This window comes from Podarcis bocagei (assembly GCF_964188305.1).
Source record: "Podarcis bocagei genome assembly, chromosome: 1".
Lineage (NCBI taxonomy): Eukaryota > Metazoa > Chordata > Lepidosauria > Squamata > Lacertidae > Podarcis > Podarcis bocagei.
The window spans coordinates 12,525,902-12,546,842 of record NC_138125.1 but is presented as its reverse complement, the minus strand read 5'-3'; the positions used below and the strand labels follow the sequence as shown (position 1 = coordinate 12,546,842).

Below are 20,941 nucleotides of genomic sequence, written 5' to 3'. Positions count from 1 at the left end.
GAAGCAGTTCGAAATGTTACACCAGTGAAACCATTTTACTAGGTTTTGGAAGGCAGTGGCACTGCTATACAAGGGCAACAATTGATGTTTTTGTTTTTTTTTAAAAAGGTTCCCATTCAAAGTTGCATTAGATTTATTTTTTTTTGGGGGGGGGGGTAGAGTAATAACCAATGAGAAGGGAGATATTGGGATGATAGTCCCAAAACCATTTTGAACATTTAAAGAGCCAAGTAAGGGGGAACAAAAGTGTCAACTGGCAACATTTGTTATAAAATGCTTTAATAAATAGTTTTCTTCCGAAAGCTATCGAAGAACATGTCAAACAAAATGTACTGCACAGAAGTTCCTGCAAATTCCCGCATTCATGTACTGTATAAAATAAAAGTGGATTCAAAAAAACATTCAGGGTTACATTGAGTGGCCAAAACGTTGAGAGAGAAACATCAATTTTCTTTGCAATGATAGGATAGCTAAGTAACGTAGGGTTAAGTTTTCCCAGTAATTAAAATAAAGATATAGCTCATTTCTTTAATAATAAAGCTTTTTTTCTTTTTTTAAAAAAACATCATTAACAACCACCCCACAAATAATGCACAAGCCTTCCGTTATGAATAACCATTTCTTGCAAGGCATTCCACCTTCTGAGATGGAAACAGGCATTTTGACAGATGTTGTGCCGTGACCCCCGTTGGAGACATCTTGGCAGGATTGGCCAGGAGGAGGAGGAGGAGGAATGGGATGAGAGGGCAGAACGGGGGTTCCCAGGGAGGCGCTGGTCTAGGAATTGGGGAGAAGAGCAGGCTAGGAGAGGAGGCCTTGCCTTGGTGACAGCAGATAACCCTGGCTGTCACAGGGAGCAGTCTGACTTGCCTCCCGCTGCTGTCTCTTGCCAGGGAAGCACTGCTTGCCTCCAGGGAGAGGGCTGAGACGAGAAGGGACAGCGAGCTGGCCATGCCAGCTGTGTCACCGAGGTCACAGCAACATCTGCGGCAGCAGACTCAGCCTTCTTGCGAGAGTCCCCACTTGCTTGCCCAGACCCAAGGCTTGTGAAAACAACCGCATGGATGACTGGCCCAGTCTCCAAAAGCAGAGGCTAGGGTGTGGTTCAAGTGTTGGGCCTATTAGCTTACACCTAGCCACGCAGCTTAGAGCTCTGCAGCAACGGCAGGGGAAGAAGCTCAGGCGCCTGGGGCAGGGCGCACCACGGAGCCGCCAGGGTCTGCCTGCCTCCCCCCACTCAGCCGCCCTACAGCTGGGGGGAGGCAGCGGGAGGACCGTTTGGGGAACGCGGAGCCTGCGGGCGCCCAAGCCACTGTGTCTCTCCCAAGAGAGACATGTGTCTCCTGGCCCAGAAATGGAAGCAACAAGAACTCCCCACACTGGAAGATTGGCAAGTAAAAATGGTCGAATACGTGGAGCTGGCGAAGCTGACAGGGAAGATTCGGAATTGCTGTGATGATTTGTTCCAAAAGGACTGGGGCAAATTTATACGCTATATGAAAGAAAATTGCAAACAGTTTTGAATACGTTTGTAGGTTTAAGTTGAAATGTTTGGTACTGGGAAATTAAGGCGCTGATTTACTTATAAGTAGGTGATTGTTAAAAACACTGATTTAAGTTAAAAAAGTGAATTTAGGAATGTGGAGAAATTGGTAATGAGATATGGAAGTCTGTTAGAGGGAAGGAAGGAGGTCGGTGCTTTATTTAAGCAACGTCGTAAGTTATTTTTTGATACTGAAATGTAATAAAATATGGAAAACTTAATAAAAATTATATTTTAAAAAAAGAGAGACGCGTGGCTTGGGCGCGCTGCAGGCCCCGTGCTGAGTGCCACCTGGCATTTTGTCACCCCTCCCTCAGTGGTGATACCCGGGGCGGCCCACACCTACTGCATCCCCCTTCCTCTGCCCCTGCTCTGCAGTGACTTCTGAATCATGCAACCTGATCTAAGCTCGGGCGCTGCAGTGAATTCTGGAACAAAGCCGTTAATAATAACCAAGCCAAGAGTCCAGGTATGTGGAAGCCTGGGCATCACGGGGTCAAGAAGAGGAGTCCTGCGGACATCTAATTAATACACAAAAGGTGTGGCACGATGTGCTACAGGTTTCCCAACCCCCACTAGTAGCAGCCAATGAAGTGGAGCAGAGGCAGGGAAACTCAACGCGGTGGGGGCATTGCCATGTCAAAACATTCCGCATCGCTAGTTGCTATCAAAGTAAAGAGGGAGACAAAAGAGGTGCCAGGACTGCTGTTTTGGTGTCAGCGTTGGGATCTGCCAAAATGCCTGGCTCCAATCTGAGTTTGCCAGCCTTGTTCCACAGAGGTGAATAAGCAAAACAGAAACAAGAAATGAGAAAAAAAAATATTGTTCCCTTCATTAGGCCTGTATTTAAAAAAAAAATAAAATGCAAAAAAGCAATACCACATGTAAGACATTCACAAAAGAAAGAAAAATATTGCCCTGTTTTTATACTGTACAGTATACTTACTCTGCGTTCTTGAGATGGGAGGAAATAGTCTGGATCTATTTACATGTGAAATGATGGTGATACATTGGAAAAGTACACACAAAAAAGTGATCAACAGATTCCCAACATTGATTGCATTAACATCACTTCCTAATATGGACATAATACCAAAATAAGTTTTATTTGTATTTTTTCATTTTTTTTAGAAACTGCCATAAAACTTCCCTTTCTGTGACATAAATTAAAAAGGAATGACGTTTAAAAAAAAGACCAAAAATATTTTAAGTTATTAACTCAAATATACAGAAATGATTCATTTAAATATGTACATATTTACAAAAACACACTCTCGTAATCTGAAAATAAACTGTTGTCAGTCTTGAGGATACCAAATATAGTATCCTCTTGTAGTAAACCTAGATGGGCATGGCAGTCTTTGACAGTTGCTATAGAAAAAGGAAGTTGAAATTTCAAGGCACTTGATGCGTGCTTCAATACTGCAATCCTAAGGTAATTAAAACAAATTTACATAGTCAAATTAAAAAGGCCACTTTTTCCAACCACAGTTTGAAAGATCTCTATAGGATTTTTTTGTTCCAAAAAAATAAGGCATTTTTTGGGGGGTGGGGGGAAACTTGCAGAACTTAAGCGCAGGGAGTGGTTTCTAAGTATGGATTCAAAAGAACAGTTCATGTGAGGTTTTTTTTACCCCTTAAGTCCAGTAACTTCCTCAACCAGGAGGTTTTTAAGCTACTGTTACAACAGGTAAAAAGAAACACGTTCTGTAAACAGTGTAGAGTCTTGGGTGATAAACTTTTATGAAATCGAAAATACAAACTTCCCTCCTCTGCCAACACAGCAAGTGTTCTCCACGTAAAGTTTACAAAAATAGCAACTATCAAAGATTACTCTATCATCTGACAGTCATTGAATAATTTATACAAGGCTAAAAGAAACAAAATAAAGTTTTTATCATTTTAACTTTTTTTTATTCAAAATAAAGTAACTATGAACATTGGACTCCAGACAATTAAGTCCTTGGTGCAAAGCGGAGACGCCAATTTCTCCAACTCTGTTCAACGTTGACAGCGCGGATATGGTCCGAACAAAGATTTAGTCTCTTCCGCCTTCAAGGTTTGCTGTGTTCACATTTTTTACAGATCTGTTGTCCATTTTGGTTGTCTGAAGAGATTTCTTAATAGGACTATTCTCTAAGGAGTCCATTGCCTTTGCTGACAAAGGCTTAGAGTGTTTGTGAGAGAGGAATTTGTCCATTTCCATGACCTCTCTCTCTTCTTCCTCCTCCTCCTCCTCATACTCTGTGTACTCCTCTACTCCGTCGTAAGTTCTTTTTTGAGGAGCTATAAAATTTTTGGGTTCATAATGAATGCCTTTGCGGTTGCAAGGTCTCTCAATAGGATTCCATATGGGATTTAGAGGCGCCCATTGGTTATTTGCAGCCTCTTCTATGGATGGTCGATTTCTCTCTCTCTCTTTTCTTCTCTTTCGCGTCCACCACACACAGATAATTATACAGGTTAACCACACAATGCTAAAAACTACACAAAGGATTGGAACCAGGTAATCTAGAAAACATAAGCCAAACATACAGCTTAGTGAGCAACTGCTAAGCGAGACAGAATTGAAGGCATGTGCAAATAAAGTCTCCAAGAGGCGTGATAAATACCTGCTCCAAGGGGACATTAACAATCTAGCTGTTGTTCGACTGAAGTCTCATTCCACACTTCCTCCTGTCCTGCTGCTTTCTCCCAGGGGGAAACCTCTCTTTAGCGCTCAATTGGAGCAAAAAAATGGCAATTTGGGTTTTCTCTGGATTGACTGTTTGCTCCGATTCAGAGCAGGTTTTCCCTGAGAAAGAAGCAGGCCAAGGGGGAAACTGGTCGGATCTGGACCCATGCTTTCAAGGCACAGGACGAATAGGAGTGTGGACGATCCCTGAGGTTTTTGGTTTTTTCTTTAAGTTTTGCCCATTTTGGTCCTCCAAAAGCATTGTGTGGAAAACAGAAAGCAACAATGCAAACCCCTTGTCCCTACAACTGTCCCATGTGGAACTTGCTTCCACGTAAAGCGCAATATGCCCAAGCAATGGTATCTGTTAGCCAGTAGGAAATAGAAGTGACATGGACGTAAAAACAACCACCCCTCAATAGCCAGCCTAGACTTCAACACTATTTTTTCTTTAAAAAGGGGGGGGGGGGAGAGGAAAGGCCAAATATGGTAGGTATCAAATTTGTTAGTATTTCAATTACAGTTGTACCTTGGTTTTCAAACAGCTTAGTTCTCAAACTAAGCTGGCTCCCAAACACAGCAAACCCGGAAGTGACTGTTCCAGTTTGAGAACTATTTTTGGAAGCCGAACGTCCGACGGGGCTTCCGCTAGGCTGCAGGAGCTGCCTGCAGCCAATCAGAAGCCTCGCTTTAGTTTCCGAACGTTTTGAAAATCGAACGGACTTCTGGAATGGATTCCGTTCGACTTCCAAGGTACGTCTGTACCAGTCAGCCACATTTGGCACAACTAGCAAGAATAATCTTGCAGAGTTATGCAGGCCCTCTTCTGAATCACACGGCCCTTGTTCCAGAAAGGGGAGCGGGCTGAAATTGCATCCAACACTGCTCACTGCATGAATAAAAGTGAAGCATAATGGTATGCGTTATGATTCTTCATTGGTCTTCCTTTCCCACACCCCTTACACAACGCAGCCACTCAATTTGAGGTAGAAAACCAGCTGGAGTGGGGGAGAGTGGTGCTTCTTAAACCCTGCATTATTTTTCTGCTGATAATCTCCCCCCTCAGCTAATTTTACCCCTAATAGGGAAAAGGCACAGGTATTTTTTTCCTAGTGGAGGTAAAAATAGCCTCCAGGAAACTATTTTTAGCGTGCGGGGGGTGGGGGTGGGACGGGGACCATGCAAGAGGCTCCTCCCCACTGGCCTTCCATTTCAAAGTTGCAACCTCAGCAGCTGCATTGTGTAAAAACGGAACAAAAACCGTCTCACAAAAGCCTCATGGAATGGCATGCGATGCACAGCTTAACTCTTGAGTTATGCCATCAAATAACCCAACACTTAAGACACACACAACTCACCTGATGAAGAATTCCCAACCACTATGGTCTCTATTTTGACTTCAGTTACTGCCAGCATAACTGTACTGTTTTGTCGCTTTGTAATGGTGTTTACTATAGTGTTGGCTGCATTCTGAATAAGGCTGTTATCGGTCTCCTCTTGATGCGAGATGAAAGACTGGGAACAGAGAAGACAGACAGGAAACTTAAGTTTACAATGAAGTATTTTTTTAAAAAATAGCCATGTTACCTTGTATTTAGGGGGCCAGACTTAAGTCTGAGAACCTGAGAATCCCACTTTGCTGCTAAAGGATGAGTGCTGGTTTGACGCCAGTATAGAAATATTATGCTAGCATTGTATTAAGATCAGTATGGGTAAGTTACACATGACAAACTTCCGTGTTACTTACACCTCTGAGCTAAACTTAGTCATCGTTTGGAGGCTTTTAAGGTATCCAACTAGGCATCTACACTAATGATATGATCTGTTATATATAACTGTGCGCTTTCCAGTTTGCATCACAGCACAGAGTATTCTTTAGTTGCAGATGTAGCAGAGCAGCTAAGAATATCTGGCCAATACTACACCTTTTGGCGCGAGGACCTCTTTCCCTTGCCCTAATAACAAGGAAGGTGACAGCTAACAGCCTTCCGCCCTTAGGGAATCCAAGTTCATTCCCCTCTCCCAAGCTGAACTCACCTTATCTTTCTGCCAGAGGCATCAGAGGCAATTTCATGGTGACTTTACTAACCAATTTTTAAACAGAAGCAGTGCAGCAGGGAAGTCTACAACCAAACTCTGAACTGCACAATTGTAGGTAACTGTTTATTTCCTAGGCAATTCATGTTGCAAGTAGAAAGAAACCAAGTTTAGGAGGGCAACCTCTAGCTTGCTCACGTGTATATCCTATAATCGTTGCTCTTCCCTTCTCCAACCTATGAAGGCACTAAGGGCTGACAGAGACAAGCAGGATCTGTTATTTTCTGACCAGCTCCATGTATTGAGAGAGCCAACTATGTAGCTTTCCCAATGAGCCTACCAACTACTCATCAAATCCTGAAACAGATGCGGCACGAGAGATGCGTGCTTGGCTATCCCATCTGGTTTTTGTTTGTTGAAAACAGCTGTGGTGTGTATGTGTGTCAGAGCAGTTTTACCGGGGGAAGGGAGTAATTGAAGATATTCCCTTGTGCAAATTCCCCACAAGCTACTATTAATCCCACAAAAGCGGGGTTGGGGGAAGAAACAGAGGCTCACACAGTTTCCTCACCCTATGGCTAATTCTTTACAGGAAGGGTTAAATACTTTCTTCACTGGCACCACTGCCGCAATAAAAAACCCCGGAGACTTCCACACCTGATTTTAAGCGTCCTTCTCTCTTGCGTGTGTGCGTGTATACACACACACGCAAACAAAATAGGATCTCCTCCATCAACAGCAGTCTTTGGTCCTAAGTCACTTTCCACTTTCAGAGGAACAGCGAGGATATAGAGCTGTCAAAATAAAAAAATTCCTTCCTGTAGCACCTTAAAGACCAACTAAGTTAGTTCTTGGTATAAGCTTTCGTGTGCATGCACACTTCTTCAGATACCACTGTGCATGCACACGAAAGCTTATACCAAGAACTAACTTAGTTGGTCTTTAAGGTGCTACAGGAAGGAATTTTTTTATTTTGACTATGGCAGACCAACACGGCTACCTATCTGATATAGAGCTGTGTTTGTAATCATAACTGCTTTGCCACACGGAAAACAATGGGCCAGGATGGGTTACATTACTTGCAATGTTTTGCTTCTAAATAAAGAAAAGGTAGCAGCCTCTCTCTCAATTCACGCTTGACTCCAGCATTATATATATTTTATTATGTTTGTATATTTGTTGGAAGCAGCCTGGAGTAGCTAAGGCAGATGCACGAGGTACAAATAACCACCACTAACAACACACAAAACATGTATCCCATTGTTCCACCACCAAAAGAGGCATACACAGTAGCGTAAATGTTACAATCAGTAAAACAATTCATAAAACAATTTGATGGCAGTTAAGAAAAGCAGCAGAGTGCTAGGAGTCACCCACACTTTTGCTTGACCCATATTGTGTAACCAATTAACCCCCCCCCCAAAGGTCTGAGAGCTTTCCTTGTTTTGCCTTGCAAAAATCAGGTCGTACCTGCTGAATCAGATCGTATCATATGTGTGTAAAATTGGAAGAGATTTTGCTTTAAGCAAGCTTCAGTTCAGCAGGTCAGATGGGATTTTTGCAAGGCACAGCTATGATGAGAAAAGCTCTTGTACCCTCTCTTCATTCTCTGATGCTTTTTTGTTTTGCTCAAGCAGTTGTCTTAGTGTAACCAGCAATATTACAATGGAGTTTTGAAGCTGGCTCTGTACAGGGTAGCAGCAAAAGATCGCTTAGTGGAAGGCTTTAATTTTTTTGTACAGTGGCTACCAGGTTAAACCCAGTCTTTCCCTGGCTTCTACCTACCCAAGACATCCATTGCCCTCTTCCATAATTGCATTAACTGTGAACTGAAGGCCTTCTGCTCCTCTGTCTCTCACCCAAGGAAGGTCTCAACCCTATTGTCCTTCTGCCTCACGCACTCACACATCCAACCCTTCTGCTCTTGTCATCATGCCAGTATCTTTGATAGATTTGGCCGCATTTCAACAATGCATCTCAACATCTGTTTAGCTTTTGAATAGTTGTCATCTGAATTGACTATTGTTATTTTTTTTTTTAAGTGATGAAACCTTGTAATGATGTTTTGTTTTAGTGTATACTGCCTTGATATATTTTATGATATGGTGGTACAGAAATATTTTAATAAGTAAGTAAGTAAGTAAAGTCTTCAACTGGTTTCCTGATGAAGCTCATGGTAACTAGCTCAGGGTCTTGAGTCTTTCTGACACCTGCTTTCATCAAGGCAACCACAGACAACACATTTTTAACACTTAGAAAGAAGTTTAATACTTACAATAGCAACTTCCACGGCGTTTTCTATGGAGTACGATAGATCACACAACACCAGTAGCATTCTCTCACTAGAAACGGACCTAGTGGCTGGTAAATATCTGATTTCTGAGCAAATATTTTCAACAGTAGTGCCCTGTGAGAAAGAAAGCAAGACCAACTCTTCTAGAAAACCGGAGTATAAAAATTAAAGTACACACTAATTTCAGAACAATTTAGAAATGATAAATTGATATAAGAGTAAAGTAGAAAAAAGGCTCGCTCCAAATCTCCCAGTGTCATTTGATGGACAGGCACACAAACAGGGGGCTTAAAACATTAGAAGTACTGCTCCAATGTTCAGCATTCTCACTGGACTGTTGTGTATTCTCTTGGAGCATTCTGGGAAGATAGGAAGGGAACTGAAGTTTACCTTAAATCACAGGTGGTATTAATGAAGACCTGAACAAAAGGAATGGGGGGGGGGTTCACCTCCCAGGATGACCACCCTCTCCCACAGAATTTATTCTCAAGGCTGGGAGGAAACAATCTGACACTACAAATGTGTTTGTCTTGTGAATTCATAGGTAGAAAAGGTAAAGCACAACACCGGCTTACTTTACAGGTAAATCCAATGTGAAATGGTCTTTTGGTTACTTATAAAGTAACCTCAACTCCAAACTGCTGCACTGACTGATGACGGTGATGGATGGGAAAGTATAAAGGACAGTAATAAATAATTTCTATGAACTGGCATCCAAAGCTTTCCTAAAGTTGTGCTCGCTCTTTGGGATTGCTGCATTTCCTTTTCACTAGGAGCAGGAGGAATGGTAGCCCACTGAAGATGCCACTGGCAAGTCAGAGGACACCCAACGTTCTCAACATCCTGCAGAAGACTCCATGGTGCAGATAAGGGCCTAACAAGCAAGGCAAGTTTTGAAAGACTGGAAAGCTGGTGGCTTGTTTAAGAGACACTTTAAAAAGCAAAGACAGGGAGGTCCACAACACCTGTACCTAGCCTTCACAAAACTGGCTTGCGTCCTTGGATCATTCTGAAAGCTCTACACTGCAATCTATCACTGATGTTCGTTCTTTGGGGCAGTGCACTGAAACGCATTAGAGCATTTAAAACAAACAATTCACACCTTTCTTTAAATCCAAAGCTAACTCAAACCAAGACACAGGAGTCTCAATGGATTTTCCTCGGAGGAAGCCAGCTGCACCCTAATCTGCACCCATGCAAAGCCTTTATTTCAGAACTAACTAGTGCTGAGTAATTCTGGTGCTTAGAAGCAGCACTTCCCCTTCTCTGCTCAGTGGAGCTCAAAGGGGAAAGGGCTCAGCGGTACAGGAAATGCTTTGCACGCAGAAAGTCCTTAGGTTCAATCCCTGGGAAAGGTTATCTGAAAACCGAGAAAGCCTGGGCCAGTCAGTTATTAGCCCATTGGATGGACCAATGGGTCTAACTCAGTCTAATGTACCTTCTTATGGATCACTCAGCTGAACTTCATGGCAGATGTCTGAAAAACCGAGGCAGTTGGAAGTGATAAAGAAGCACATTTTTCAAGCAAGATTTCTAGGTTTCAACGTTGTGCATTGCTTAGAAACTCTGTCAAGATGTTCATAAGACTTTGAATTCTCACCTGGGGTACTTTGTCTCTGTTAAAAATCAGAGTGATTCTTGCACAGCTGTTGTCCAAGTAACCCGAATTGGGGGGACACTTGATGTTGACAGGAAGAGGTTCTGATTCACTGCATTCCCCCCAGTCAGCACAAGGTGGTTGGAAACATTTGGTGTACATTTTCTCTTGGCATTCTTGACCTCTGGAGCATTGGTGACTAGCATGGTCCCCATGTTTGGTCAACAAACAAGATTTTCTCCCACACCACACCTAGAATGTAGCAGAGGGGATTTTTAGCATGTAACAATGGACAATCATGAAAATGAGGGTTGTAGTAGCTTGTAGTTCAAACAAGGAGGCTTCTCTTCTAGCTAATCCAAGCCACAGAAGATTTTGGAGACTGTAATGGTCATCTCCTATCTCAGGTGATTATTACAAAGCACCGAAACTTGCACTTCTAGGCTCAGCAATACCACTGATTTCTTTACATTGTGCATACAATCATTACAGGGATTATTCCACTGCAGAGGTCAGCAAACTTACCACGCCTCGGGCCGGTGTCTCCAGCGCCGATTGCGCGGCGGGCTGGAGAGCGGGAGAGTGCGTGCCCATACGCATGCACACACACCATTTTCAGCACACTTCTGGGTCGGAGGAGCACTAGAAATAGCTTGTGCGCATGTGCACAGGCCTCCTCCAACCCGTATGTGCACCGAAAATAATGCTTGCGCATGTGCAAATAACGCTTGCGCACAAGCTAATTCCGGTGCTCCTCCAACCCGGAAGTGGGCAGCCGCGCAGCACAGCACTGGTAAGAGCGGGCGGTGGGGGTTGTCGCGGGCCCAATAAACGAGCTTTATCCAGCACATGGGCCTTAGTTTGGAGACCCCTGTTCCACTGTCTCTTGAGCAAGACGGATGTCAAGCCTAAGTTATAATAAGCATTAAGTGCATTAAGTGAATATCAGGTGAAACTTGGAGGGAGCAAATTAGCAAATTAATGAAGCTGACACGTGAGTGCGGTGAGGGTTGAAAAGTTTGAAGGAATAGGGAATTTAAATGATTTAGCATTCAACTTCATGTAACTACCTTAGTGCAGTCAATGTGGCCATCCAGACAGTGGCAGTTGTTGCATTCTTGATCCCATCTGCTGCCATGGGGGAAGGATGTTCCTTTAAGCCAGCAAGACTTTCCAAATCCTATCACTTGGGGGGGGGAGAGAAAGAACAGGGAATAGTTTTCATTTTAAGTATTGGATCAAGCCAAAAGAGAATACCAAGTTCACTTTAAAGGTAAAGGTAAAGGTACCCCTGCCGGTACGGGCCAGTCTTGACAGACTCTAGGGTTGTGCACTCATCTCACTCTAGAGGCCGGGAGCCAGCGCTGTCCGCAGACAATTCTGGGTCACGTGGCCAGCATGACAAGCTGCATCTGGCAAGCCAGCGCAGCACATGGAAACGCCGTTTACCTTCCCGTTAGTAAGCGGTCCCTATTTATCTACTTGCACCCGGGGGTGCTTTCGAACTGCTAGGTTGGCAGGCGCTTGGACCAAGCAATGGGAGTGCACCCCACCGCGGGGATTCGAACCGCCGACCATGCAATCGGCAAGTCCTAGTCGCTGAGCTTTTACCCACAGTGCCACCCGCGTCCCTGTAAGTTCACCTTACAGATAAGCTATAACACATGCCGCTGTGCAAGACACTGTGAAGTAGCATTTGATATTTATTGCTCTCAGTTTAAAGCATTAAGTTACCTTCTTGGCATCTAGTTCCAGCTCTCCCAGGGGGGCAAATGCACCTGTAGCCATTTATTTCATCAATACATGTAGAACCGTATGCACACGGAGATGACTGGCATTCATCAATATCTGAAAGGGAAGAAAACAAGCGTTTTAATACAATGCTCTATGTACAAACTGTTTACAATTTTGGAGCACAGTTCAGCCCAACCAGACATCTGTATAAAGTTGTAAACAGGCTTTATACAGTATTACAGTATGCTAAAAAGTAAGAAGACTCATCTGTAGAAGCATTAGTCAGTATCATAATAAAAAATTCCTTCCAGTAGCACCTTAAAGACCAACTAAGTTAGTTCTTGGTATGAGCTTTCGTGTGCATGCACACTTCTTCAGATACACTGAAACAGAAGTTGCCAGACCCTTCTATATAGTGAGAAGGTGGGGAGGGGTATTAACTTAGTTGGTCTTTAAGGTGCTACTGGAAGGAATTTTTTATTTTGACTATGGCAGTCCAACACGGTTACCTATCTGTAACTAGTCAGTATCATGTGTAACCTGTGGCTGTGCACTGAAAATGCCCCCAAATAATTCTGTTTGCATTTTCCCGTGCTAACTAACATTTATGTCCCAATGATCTAGCAACACTGCTGAGCATTCCAGGAATTAAGATGTTCTACTGGAGTTGTACTGCCACTAAAAGATTCAGGATAGGTTACACCATTTTTAGTATGCATTCTTACTAGAGGAAGATATCAGAACATTACTATTTCTTTCAAGCAGCATATATTTAGCATGTGAAATGCATGTAAAGATACACTTCAAGGGGCAAGTCCTATTAAAAAAAATACCAATGCTTTGTTTATGGATACTGTCTAAGGAAAGGTTTCACTAAGGGCTGGGGTGTACAGCTTAAATACAATTTACGCCAAATCACTGTTAGTTGCATTTCTCAAATGAAGAAAGGAATTCTGTCCCAAAACAAAGCGGTCACCATTCTTTACAAGTTAAGGGTCAGGATCTGTGAATAATTCAGTTAGCTTTTGCTTCATTATTTGGGATACAGATGACGAATGCTTAATGCATCGAAACTCAAATGCAACAAAGAGTTCAGGTCAACGTCACGACCTTCTCGGTCCTTTCCTTACGCAGGTACTTACTAATTCTGCAGTCTGGACCAGCAAACCCAGGTGCACATTCACAACGAAACCAATTCACACCATCAACACAGATGCCTCCATTGTAACTGTAAAAATAATAAACCTATCATTGCAATGAAGGCTGTCAGGGTAGTTTCACAAGCCGAGAGATAAGAACCTTTGGGTTTATGTACATAATGGCCTGTTCAAATGCAAATTTCTTTTATTTGTATCAACAGACATTGTCTCACTATTCAGTCATGCAGGATTCAAGATGCTTAGTTAATTCATAATGTACGCCCATTTAATAAACCATCTGCATTGTCTTAACTTCTCCAATTAAACATTGTTAATTAAATAATCAGTGGCACAGAGGAGGAGGTCTATTCCCATTAAGAGAAGCAGCATATTAAGGATGACATTGAATAAGTTTTCATTCAAACCCCATATTTTCTAATAAAATGGAAAGACAATGGGACAGACATGCTTTAAAGAATACAAGGAGCAATATAGAATAATTCTTAGACCAACTGCTTTTTAAGCAAAGACACAGCTTTAGAAATGTGTACTCATTCCAAAGCTAACTTGACATTTTAAAATCCACTTGCTTTCATTACATTTAGATTACTGCATCAAAAAAGGTTGCCATGTTCCAGGTTCCTATGACTGCAGAACTTCTGAATGCAGTTATAGCAGGTTCCAGAAACTCTACAACCATCACGAGCTGAGAACAAGACTTGGAAGCTTTGCAACATGTAGACAAAGTACAGTACACCAAAGTCTGAATTATTATACACAGGGCAGGAATACTGAAAGACAAAGAGGCACTGGAGAACTGTGCTGTTCAATAAGCAGATAGCAATCAGCTTTCCTGAGATTGTAGAAGGAACAATGTACTTTTAAAAAAGACTGGATAGGGACTATAAAGAAGGGATAGAAATTATTTCTCTGAATAATTTGAAGGCTGCTTCGCACGTTACAAGAGGAAAGCGTGTGTTGCCTTTGCATCCTCAACATACATCCTTTTGGTAATATTTGACTGGAAAGAGTGGAGACGCAAACGCATCAAAATTTCACATATGAAGTGAGCACTGGTCAGTTGCGGCTCACTCCCAGGAACATTCCCTAGATGTCTGTACTGTTTCGCTTCAAGACAAGCGTGACAGAGATATGAGGACAACACTCTGTGGAAATCAATGTAGTAAGTCGCCCGAGCAGAGAAGTTCTGATGATGCGCCTTGGCTCTCAGGAGAAATTTTATGTGCATTTTACATCCAATTCCCCCTTATAGAGTCTCAGGGGAAATTGAACATAAAGTTACCTGAGACCAACAGCATATTGTCAAGACCAACTACTCCCAGGTGGGCTTTCTACATTGATTTCAAAGTGAGAGGCGAGAGGAGCCCCGTGTGCTAGCTAGCCACCCTTAGGAAGTTGAAATTACCTTTTCTAAAAACAGCGAAAGCTGATGACAGACAAGCAGCTGTCAGGCCACCTCATATGCAAATCTACAGGAGGCTAGGAATCTTTCAAGTGTGGGTTTCAGAGTAAGCACCTGCCCTAATTGGTCTGGGCAGATGGGGTAGGGTGTGTCCGCTTTGGAGATATAGCTTTCTGGATTCTCTCCTCATCCCTAACATGTGCGAGGCAGCTTTTAAGAGGATGGGCAGGTGGTTCTTCACACTTAGGGTCAACTAGCTCCTCATATATGCTGCTGGGTTCAACTAGATGGCAGAGGTCCTTTTCAGCCCTTCAAATGCAAGGATTTAGTCAAAATGGGCACAGGAATCTTTTGTATACACTGTGTCCTCAAATGCTCAATTATAAAACCAGTGGTATTATTTTCATGTCAAGATTCATTATGGTTAACACTTAGGCGCTTTCTGCTTTGTTATTGTCTTCCCACTTTAAACTCCTACTCTTGGCACAAATGCCAAATACCTATAACTGAATGAGCCTAATAGCTTTAGTGGGATTTTTAATTTTTTTTCTTTTAGGCTAATTTCATAGAACTTTTCAAACTACAAATCTCATATTACCACTACGGAGCAGAAACCAGGCTCCATAGGAGAATACGTATTGGCAGAGCTGCCAGTTAGCAAAGAAATACAGGAAGTTCATAGGAAAGACCAGCACAACAGTTTAGAGTATAGGGCTTAAGTAGCCTTGATTAACAGGATTATCCGCATTCAGCTATTGTACTAGGACATTTTGAAAAAAGAATGATCATGAGTACTTACCATGGATGTGGATTGCAGTCGTTAATATCTGAACAAAGAAAATTAAACTGAATCAGTGCATTGAATTATGTACACAGTATAAAAACTGCACCTTGATCTAGCAGGTCTATGTACACACAGTTTTCTTGCATGCCACCCATATTAATTTACTGGCTTATTTAGAATCTATAGAGTTTTAAAACAGAATCCCTGGTCTGTAATAAACAACAACAACAACAAATAATAGTAATAGTAGTAGTAGTAATACTAATACTACTACTACTAATAATAATATTTCTACCCTGCCCCTCTGGCTGGGTTTCCCCAGCCACTCTGGGTGGCTTTCAACAGAACATTAAAAACAGAATAAAACTTCAAACATTAAAAACGTTAAGCAGTGATTTGTTAAAAGTAAAACTAAACTCAGAAGTCTTCCTCTCATATGTAGAAGGAGAAGATGGACTGTACAGAAGGAAAATGGGAGAGCATGCAACTCCAAGGTTTTTCCTGGGCTCCTAGAAGCTTTCTGAGTACCACTAAACCATGGTTTTCTGTTGTGTGTGACCAATGTCATTACATGGCTCTCATCACATGACAGCGCTATGGAAATGTCACATGACTGTTGCAGGTATAGGTGGCACACAAACATCAGTTACCAACCTCAAAAATGACACATTTTAGACAGTAAAGGCACCACTTCAACTCTTAAATGTGGCTATCAGCAGTACAGGAGAACTGTATGGTAAGGCCCATCAAAATATAATGAGGGAAAACAAATGTACTTTTAAGAGGAGGGATGGGACCTCTGAATTCATTTCTCAAGATATGCTGAGCAAGTACCAGCTTTTATGTCATTTCCCACTATATAAGGCTATGTGCGTAAACCACACCTTGTAGAAGTAATCTGGGCTGGATCCCATATTTAGAACTTTGGGTTTGTAATTTGTGTAATGACCACTTAACACAAGACAATATTTGAATTAAGGATTCCTTTCCTTGCTTTCAACTAGATTCCACTTCCCACTGACCTTTCGACTACACAGCTAAATTCCAGATTGATGTGTGTTGAGGAAACTTCCTCTCCTATCTAATCAACTTGCAAAGTGCGTGAGGAAACAGTTTAAAGGGCTCTAGAATAGTTGCAAGAAGTCATTTCCAGGTACCACAGACTGCTCCCTCACATGGAGCCACTACCAGAACAGCCTCCCTCCCTCTCCTAGCCAGCTGTTTTGGTAGCTCTATGCACTATAAACAGTGGCGAGGGCTAACAACTTAACCAAGACAGAGGCAATTAAATGTAATTTCAATGCAGGGTTGAAGTTTTTGACTAGGTATAACATTTTGTGCATGTTCCGACTTGAGCCACAAACTCAAACTGTGCCACACCTAAGCAAATCAGCTTATCGGCATGCTAGTTAAAATCTCCCAAGGTAGTACTAAGGAAAATATTCCGACATGATTTATATAGTTCAGTCTCAAAAGCTGGTGATATGCAGGACTCCCAATTATAAGCAATAATGAACTTTCTGGATATTTTGAACAAGAGCTATTATTACTATTAGTAGTAGTAGTAGTAGTATACTGCCCTTCATTCAAAGATCACAGGGCAGTTCATAACATAAAAATACAAAGTGAGAACACAAAATACATAACAAAACAAAAACACAAACAAACCAAATAACCCCCTCCCCCCAAAACCCCCACTTTTAAAAGGTCAGAGAATCAGCCCAAGGCCTGGTTATAGAGAAATGCTTTCGCTTGGTGCCTAAAAATATGTACCAAAGCTACCAGGCGAGCCTCCCTGGGGAGAGCATTCCACAAATGTGGAGCCACCACAGAAAAGGCCGGTTCTCATGTTGTCATCCTCCGGACCTCTCATAGAGGAAGGACACAAAGAAGGGCCTCAGATGATTGTTGCAGGGTCCAGGTTGGTCAATGGGGGAGGGGGTTTTGAGGTCCTTGAGATACCGCAGTCCATTTAGGGCTTTATCTGTAAAAGCCACTCACTCGCCGGATCGCCACCTTGTTGTGGTGAGTAGGCTTGCATGTTCCCATGATCCTTGTGAGTGAAGCCATTAGAAGTGTCAGTCTTGACACAAAAGAGGAAAACACTTACTCTGTGTGCACGTACGCCCTTCCCAACCTTCTTTACAAATGCAAGAAAAGGAATCTCCACTGCCAACACAGGTTCCACCATTTAAACAAGGGTTAGGAAGGCAGCTGCTGTTCTTAGCTTTAATGTTAAAAAAAAGAAAGGAAAGGAAATTAAAAATATGAAAGCGTTCAGCCAAAAGTCCTAGTACTGCACCAATCTTATGAAACGTATTTTAATCCCACCTTTTAGTTTTTAGACCCCAATGCTGGTTACAACAGTAATCGATACAATAGTCAATAACCTAACACTACAATTGTCAGCAAAAGCCTGCCAAAATGAAATGAGCTTTTGTAGGTTATTTAAAGCCAGTATCAAAAAAAGGCAGGCGAGCCTCCCCCAGGGAGAATTCTGTAGTCTAGGCACTACCCTCCTCGGCACCAACAAACCATACTTCTGACTGCATGTGTGTGCTATGTTTCAGTCCAACCCCCTGCAATGGAAGAATATGTAGTGATCCCTTATGGGCATTGAACCTGCAACCTTATATACAGTGGTACCTCGGTTTACAAACAGCCCTGTTTATGAACTACTCGGTTTACGAACTCCGCAAAACCGAAGTAGTGTTCCGGTTAGTGAACGTTACCTCCGTTTACGAACGGAAGCCAACGGTGGAAGGGCACCAGCGGCGGGAGGCCTCATTAGGGAAAGTGCACCTCGGTTTCAGAACGGCTTCGGTTTAAGAACGGACTTCAGGAATGGATTAAGTTCGTAAACCGAGGTACCACTGTATTCTAAATGTGTCAACGATAGCTGGATGTTGCCAAAATATATTTTTACCCATATCTGTTCAGAGAAATGACGGTTCCTCCCACAGCTCTGGCTTCAAAATGGTTCTAGAGTAGCCAAGTTGAAGAAAACCATTTCTACTTCTTCTCCTGTGCAGTTATAGTCAAAACTGCCTGTGGTTTTTGTGACGGAAGAGAGCTCGCTAAGCAAAAGCAAGACCAGTAAAGGGTTCACGTTTACTACTATGTTCTAACCATGTTTTCCCCTGATCACTAATGAGATTGGGGAAGGGGGGGAAAAGCACAGGCTGTTTATAGTTAGCTTCCTGAGCAAAGCAGACGTACATCCAATCTGAATATATTACTGAGCAGATTAAGCACTTACCAATGTTGCAAGTGCTTCCTTTCCATTCCGGAGGACAAGAACACCGAAAAGTATCCCCGTCGTCGTAACACGTTCCTCCATTTGTGCAAGTATTCGCATCACACTGGTACTCACCTAAAAAGCCATGAAAACAATTTAAGCAGCTAATCGCATGTCTAAGTTTTTTGTTGTTTTTTTTTTGCTTTAGGAACCAGAGACGAATGTTTTGTTAGAGCCAGATACACTACTATGGAATCTTACGAGCCAAAATGTTTAGAGCTTATTCTTTAGGGTGTTTGCTTTATGCACTGGAACAACTCAGGGGGTTCCAGGATGGCATGGAGCTAACAAACCTAAATGAGTAGATATATATATAAATGATTCACTCATCCGTGGAAGTAATTGCTCCAAAAGACAGTTTGAAATTAGTTTTAATTTCATAAAATTATGCCACAAGCATTGGGCAGAGCTGCAGTTTTCATTTTGATATGACAGGATTCCAAACTTTCTTTCTTCAGCTTCAATATAGTGTGCCAATTTTTTTATTTTTTTTACTTAGTGGTTTTATTTGGGGAAAAGCAGACAGTGATTGGACTTGTTTCTACATGACTCTCTTCATCAAATCCCTTTCTGCAGTTCTTTAGAGTCCCTTCAAAGCTACTTCAGTTACTTTACAATACTTTCCTCTTTTAACTTCTGGGTTTGAGCTGAACTATACCATCTAAAGCACACTTACTTGAATGGCATGTTTTGCCTTTCCAGCCACTTGTACATTCACAATAGAAGTCATTCTCTAAATCAATGCATCGGCCTCCATTGTGACATGGATTTGGCAAGCAGTCATTGAAATCTGAAAAATTCCAAGGGAAGAAGTACTTTAGCAAAAGAGGCAGAAATTATTTTTTGAAAAGAATACCAAAAGAGAGATGCCTATCTCAGTAACATGGCTTGTGCAGGAGCAATTAGAAACTGTTTTCAGTATTAAATGACCTACGAAGCCAAGATGAGATTAATAGAATCATGGAACTGCAGAGTTGGACGGGAGTGTCATCTAGCCCAAACCCCTGCAATCCAGCAATCACTTGCCCAACGTGGGGCTCAAACCCACAACCCTGAGATTAAGACTCTCAGTATTTATATAGTACTATAGTTTAATCAGAAGGCAAATCCTACTTTAAACCATAGACTAGGCTCTTTTGAATCCTGGGCACCAAACCAGAAAGTCTTTTGAATCAAATCACTGTTTGAAATCTCAGCACCTTACATCACCCCCTTTTCCCAACCCTGCTAATTCTATGGGAGGACCACAGCTCAGTAAGACAAGTGTTTGCTTCACATCCAGAACCCCTGCCCTTTCCAGATAAAGCATCTCATGCTGTAGAGCTGGAAAAGGAAACTGTGCCTGACACAGGAGACAGGCAATGCCAGGCAGCAGCCAACACTGGGCAACATGGAGCAGTAATCTGATTCGGTATAAAGGCAGCTTCTTCATGTACTCACATCCATAAAGAATCTGATCAGTTTGGTCTAGACACAACACTTTATAGTGTTTAAAGTGGAACAGTAAAAATTAGGTCCCAGACTTCTGCTCAAATGGTAATTATTTTATATGCTCCAGAATGAATTGTTTATGGTGTCATAACATATTGTTTAATTAACAGAAGTTAAATCATTCTGATATAAAGGACAGTTCATATTTAGAAAGATACAAATGGTACTGTTAGCACTTAGGAGATGTTTTATCTGAATTCACCTTTTCTATTTTGAGAGCTATCAAACAAGATCACAGAGACAAACTCTTCTTAAGAATTATAGTCTGGATAAGTAGAGCCATCTTCCTCTTTCTTTAGGGGGGGGTGTGCTTTTAAATTAGGCATGCACTCTGGAACGCTTGGTCAGATGAAAACCATGTTTACCTGAGTTTAAGGCTATAATCTTAAATTTATTTTCCTGAAATAAGCTCCAGGAAACTTCTGAGTAAAACTTGGGCTGCAGGTAAAGGTCAGTCTCCTGGCTAGGCATGGACAAGGTTGTCACTTTTGGCTTCTCAAGGTTTCTCACTTTTCCAACCTTAAATTCAGTTCTCCAGTCAACATTCATCAGTATTTTAGTGTGCCTTTTGCCTACTGTACACATTTTTATATTTAATGTTCCCTGATATACACATTTTGCAAGCAATTAATCCTAATGCATTTTTGTTCTTTTCACCCACATATTTTTTAAATTTATTTTTACAATTAACAAAATTTACACACCACTTGTTTGTAGTAAAATGCATTTTATGCACCTACCCTAAACTATGAATTTTTGCACTGATTATCTGATTGCAGAACTGCAGTGTGTAAAATGTGGAGAAGTGTGAATTCTGAAGGAGAGCTGTACTTCAGCTTGCATTTTTAGGACATGTGAATTAAGTAGATTTGCATTAAAATGTGAACCAAAACAAAATTCTGCCTCATCCCTACTCATGACTACTTGT

General features: G+C 41.9%; 1 protein-coding gene across 2 annotated transcripts in view; it reads right to left on the bottom strand.

Moving 5' to 3' along the window:
* Nucleotides 1–262: 262 nt before the first annotated feature.
* JAG2 (jagged canonical Notch ligand 2) overlaps nucleotides 263–20,941 on the bottom strand; it is an 89,076-nt gene continuing 68,397 nt past the window's right edge. For both annotated transcript variants that reach the window (XM_081191344.1, XM_081191345.1), the window contains 11 exons: nucleotides 19,199–19,312; nucleotides 18,484–18,597; nucleotides 17,335–17,451; nucleotides 15,240–15,267; nucleotides 13,021–13,106; nucleotides 11,879–11,992; nucleotides 11,215–11,330; nucleotides 10,148–10,396; nucleotides 8,530–8,661; nucleotides 5,576–5,732; nucleotides 263–4,054 (listed from right to left, as the gene is read on the bottom strand). In XM_081191344.1, the coding sequence (XP_081047470.1) occupies nucleotides 3,582–4,054; nucleotides 5,576–5,732; nucleotides 8,530–8,661; nucleotides 10,148–10,396; nucleotides 11,215–11,330; nucleotides 11,879–11,992; nucleotides 13,021–13,106; nucleotides 15,240–15,267; nucleotides 17,335–17,451; nucleotides 18,484–18,597; nucleotides 19,199–19,312 (1,700 nt within the window). In that variant the 3' untranslated portion in view covers nucleotides 263–3,581. The remainder of the gene's footprint in view (nucleotides 4,055–5,575; nucleotides 5,733–8,529; nucleotides 8,662–10,147; nucleotides 10,397–11,214; nucleotides 11,331–11,878; nucleotides 11,993–13,020; nucleotides 13,107–15,239; nucleotides 15,268–17,334; nucleotides 17,452–18,483; nucleotides 18,598–19,198; nucleotides 19,313–20,941) is intronic.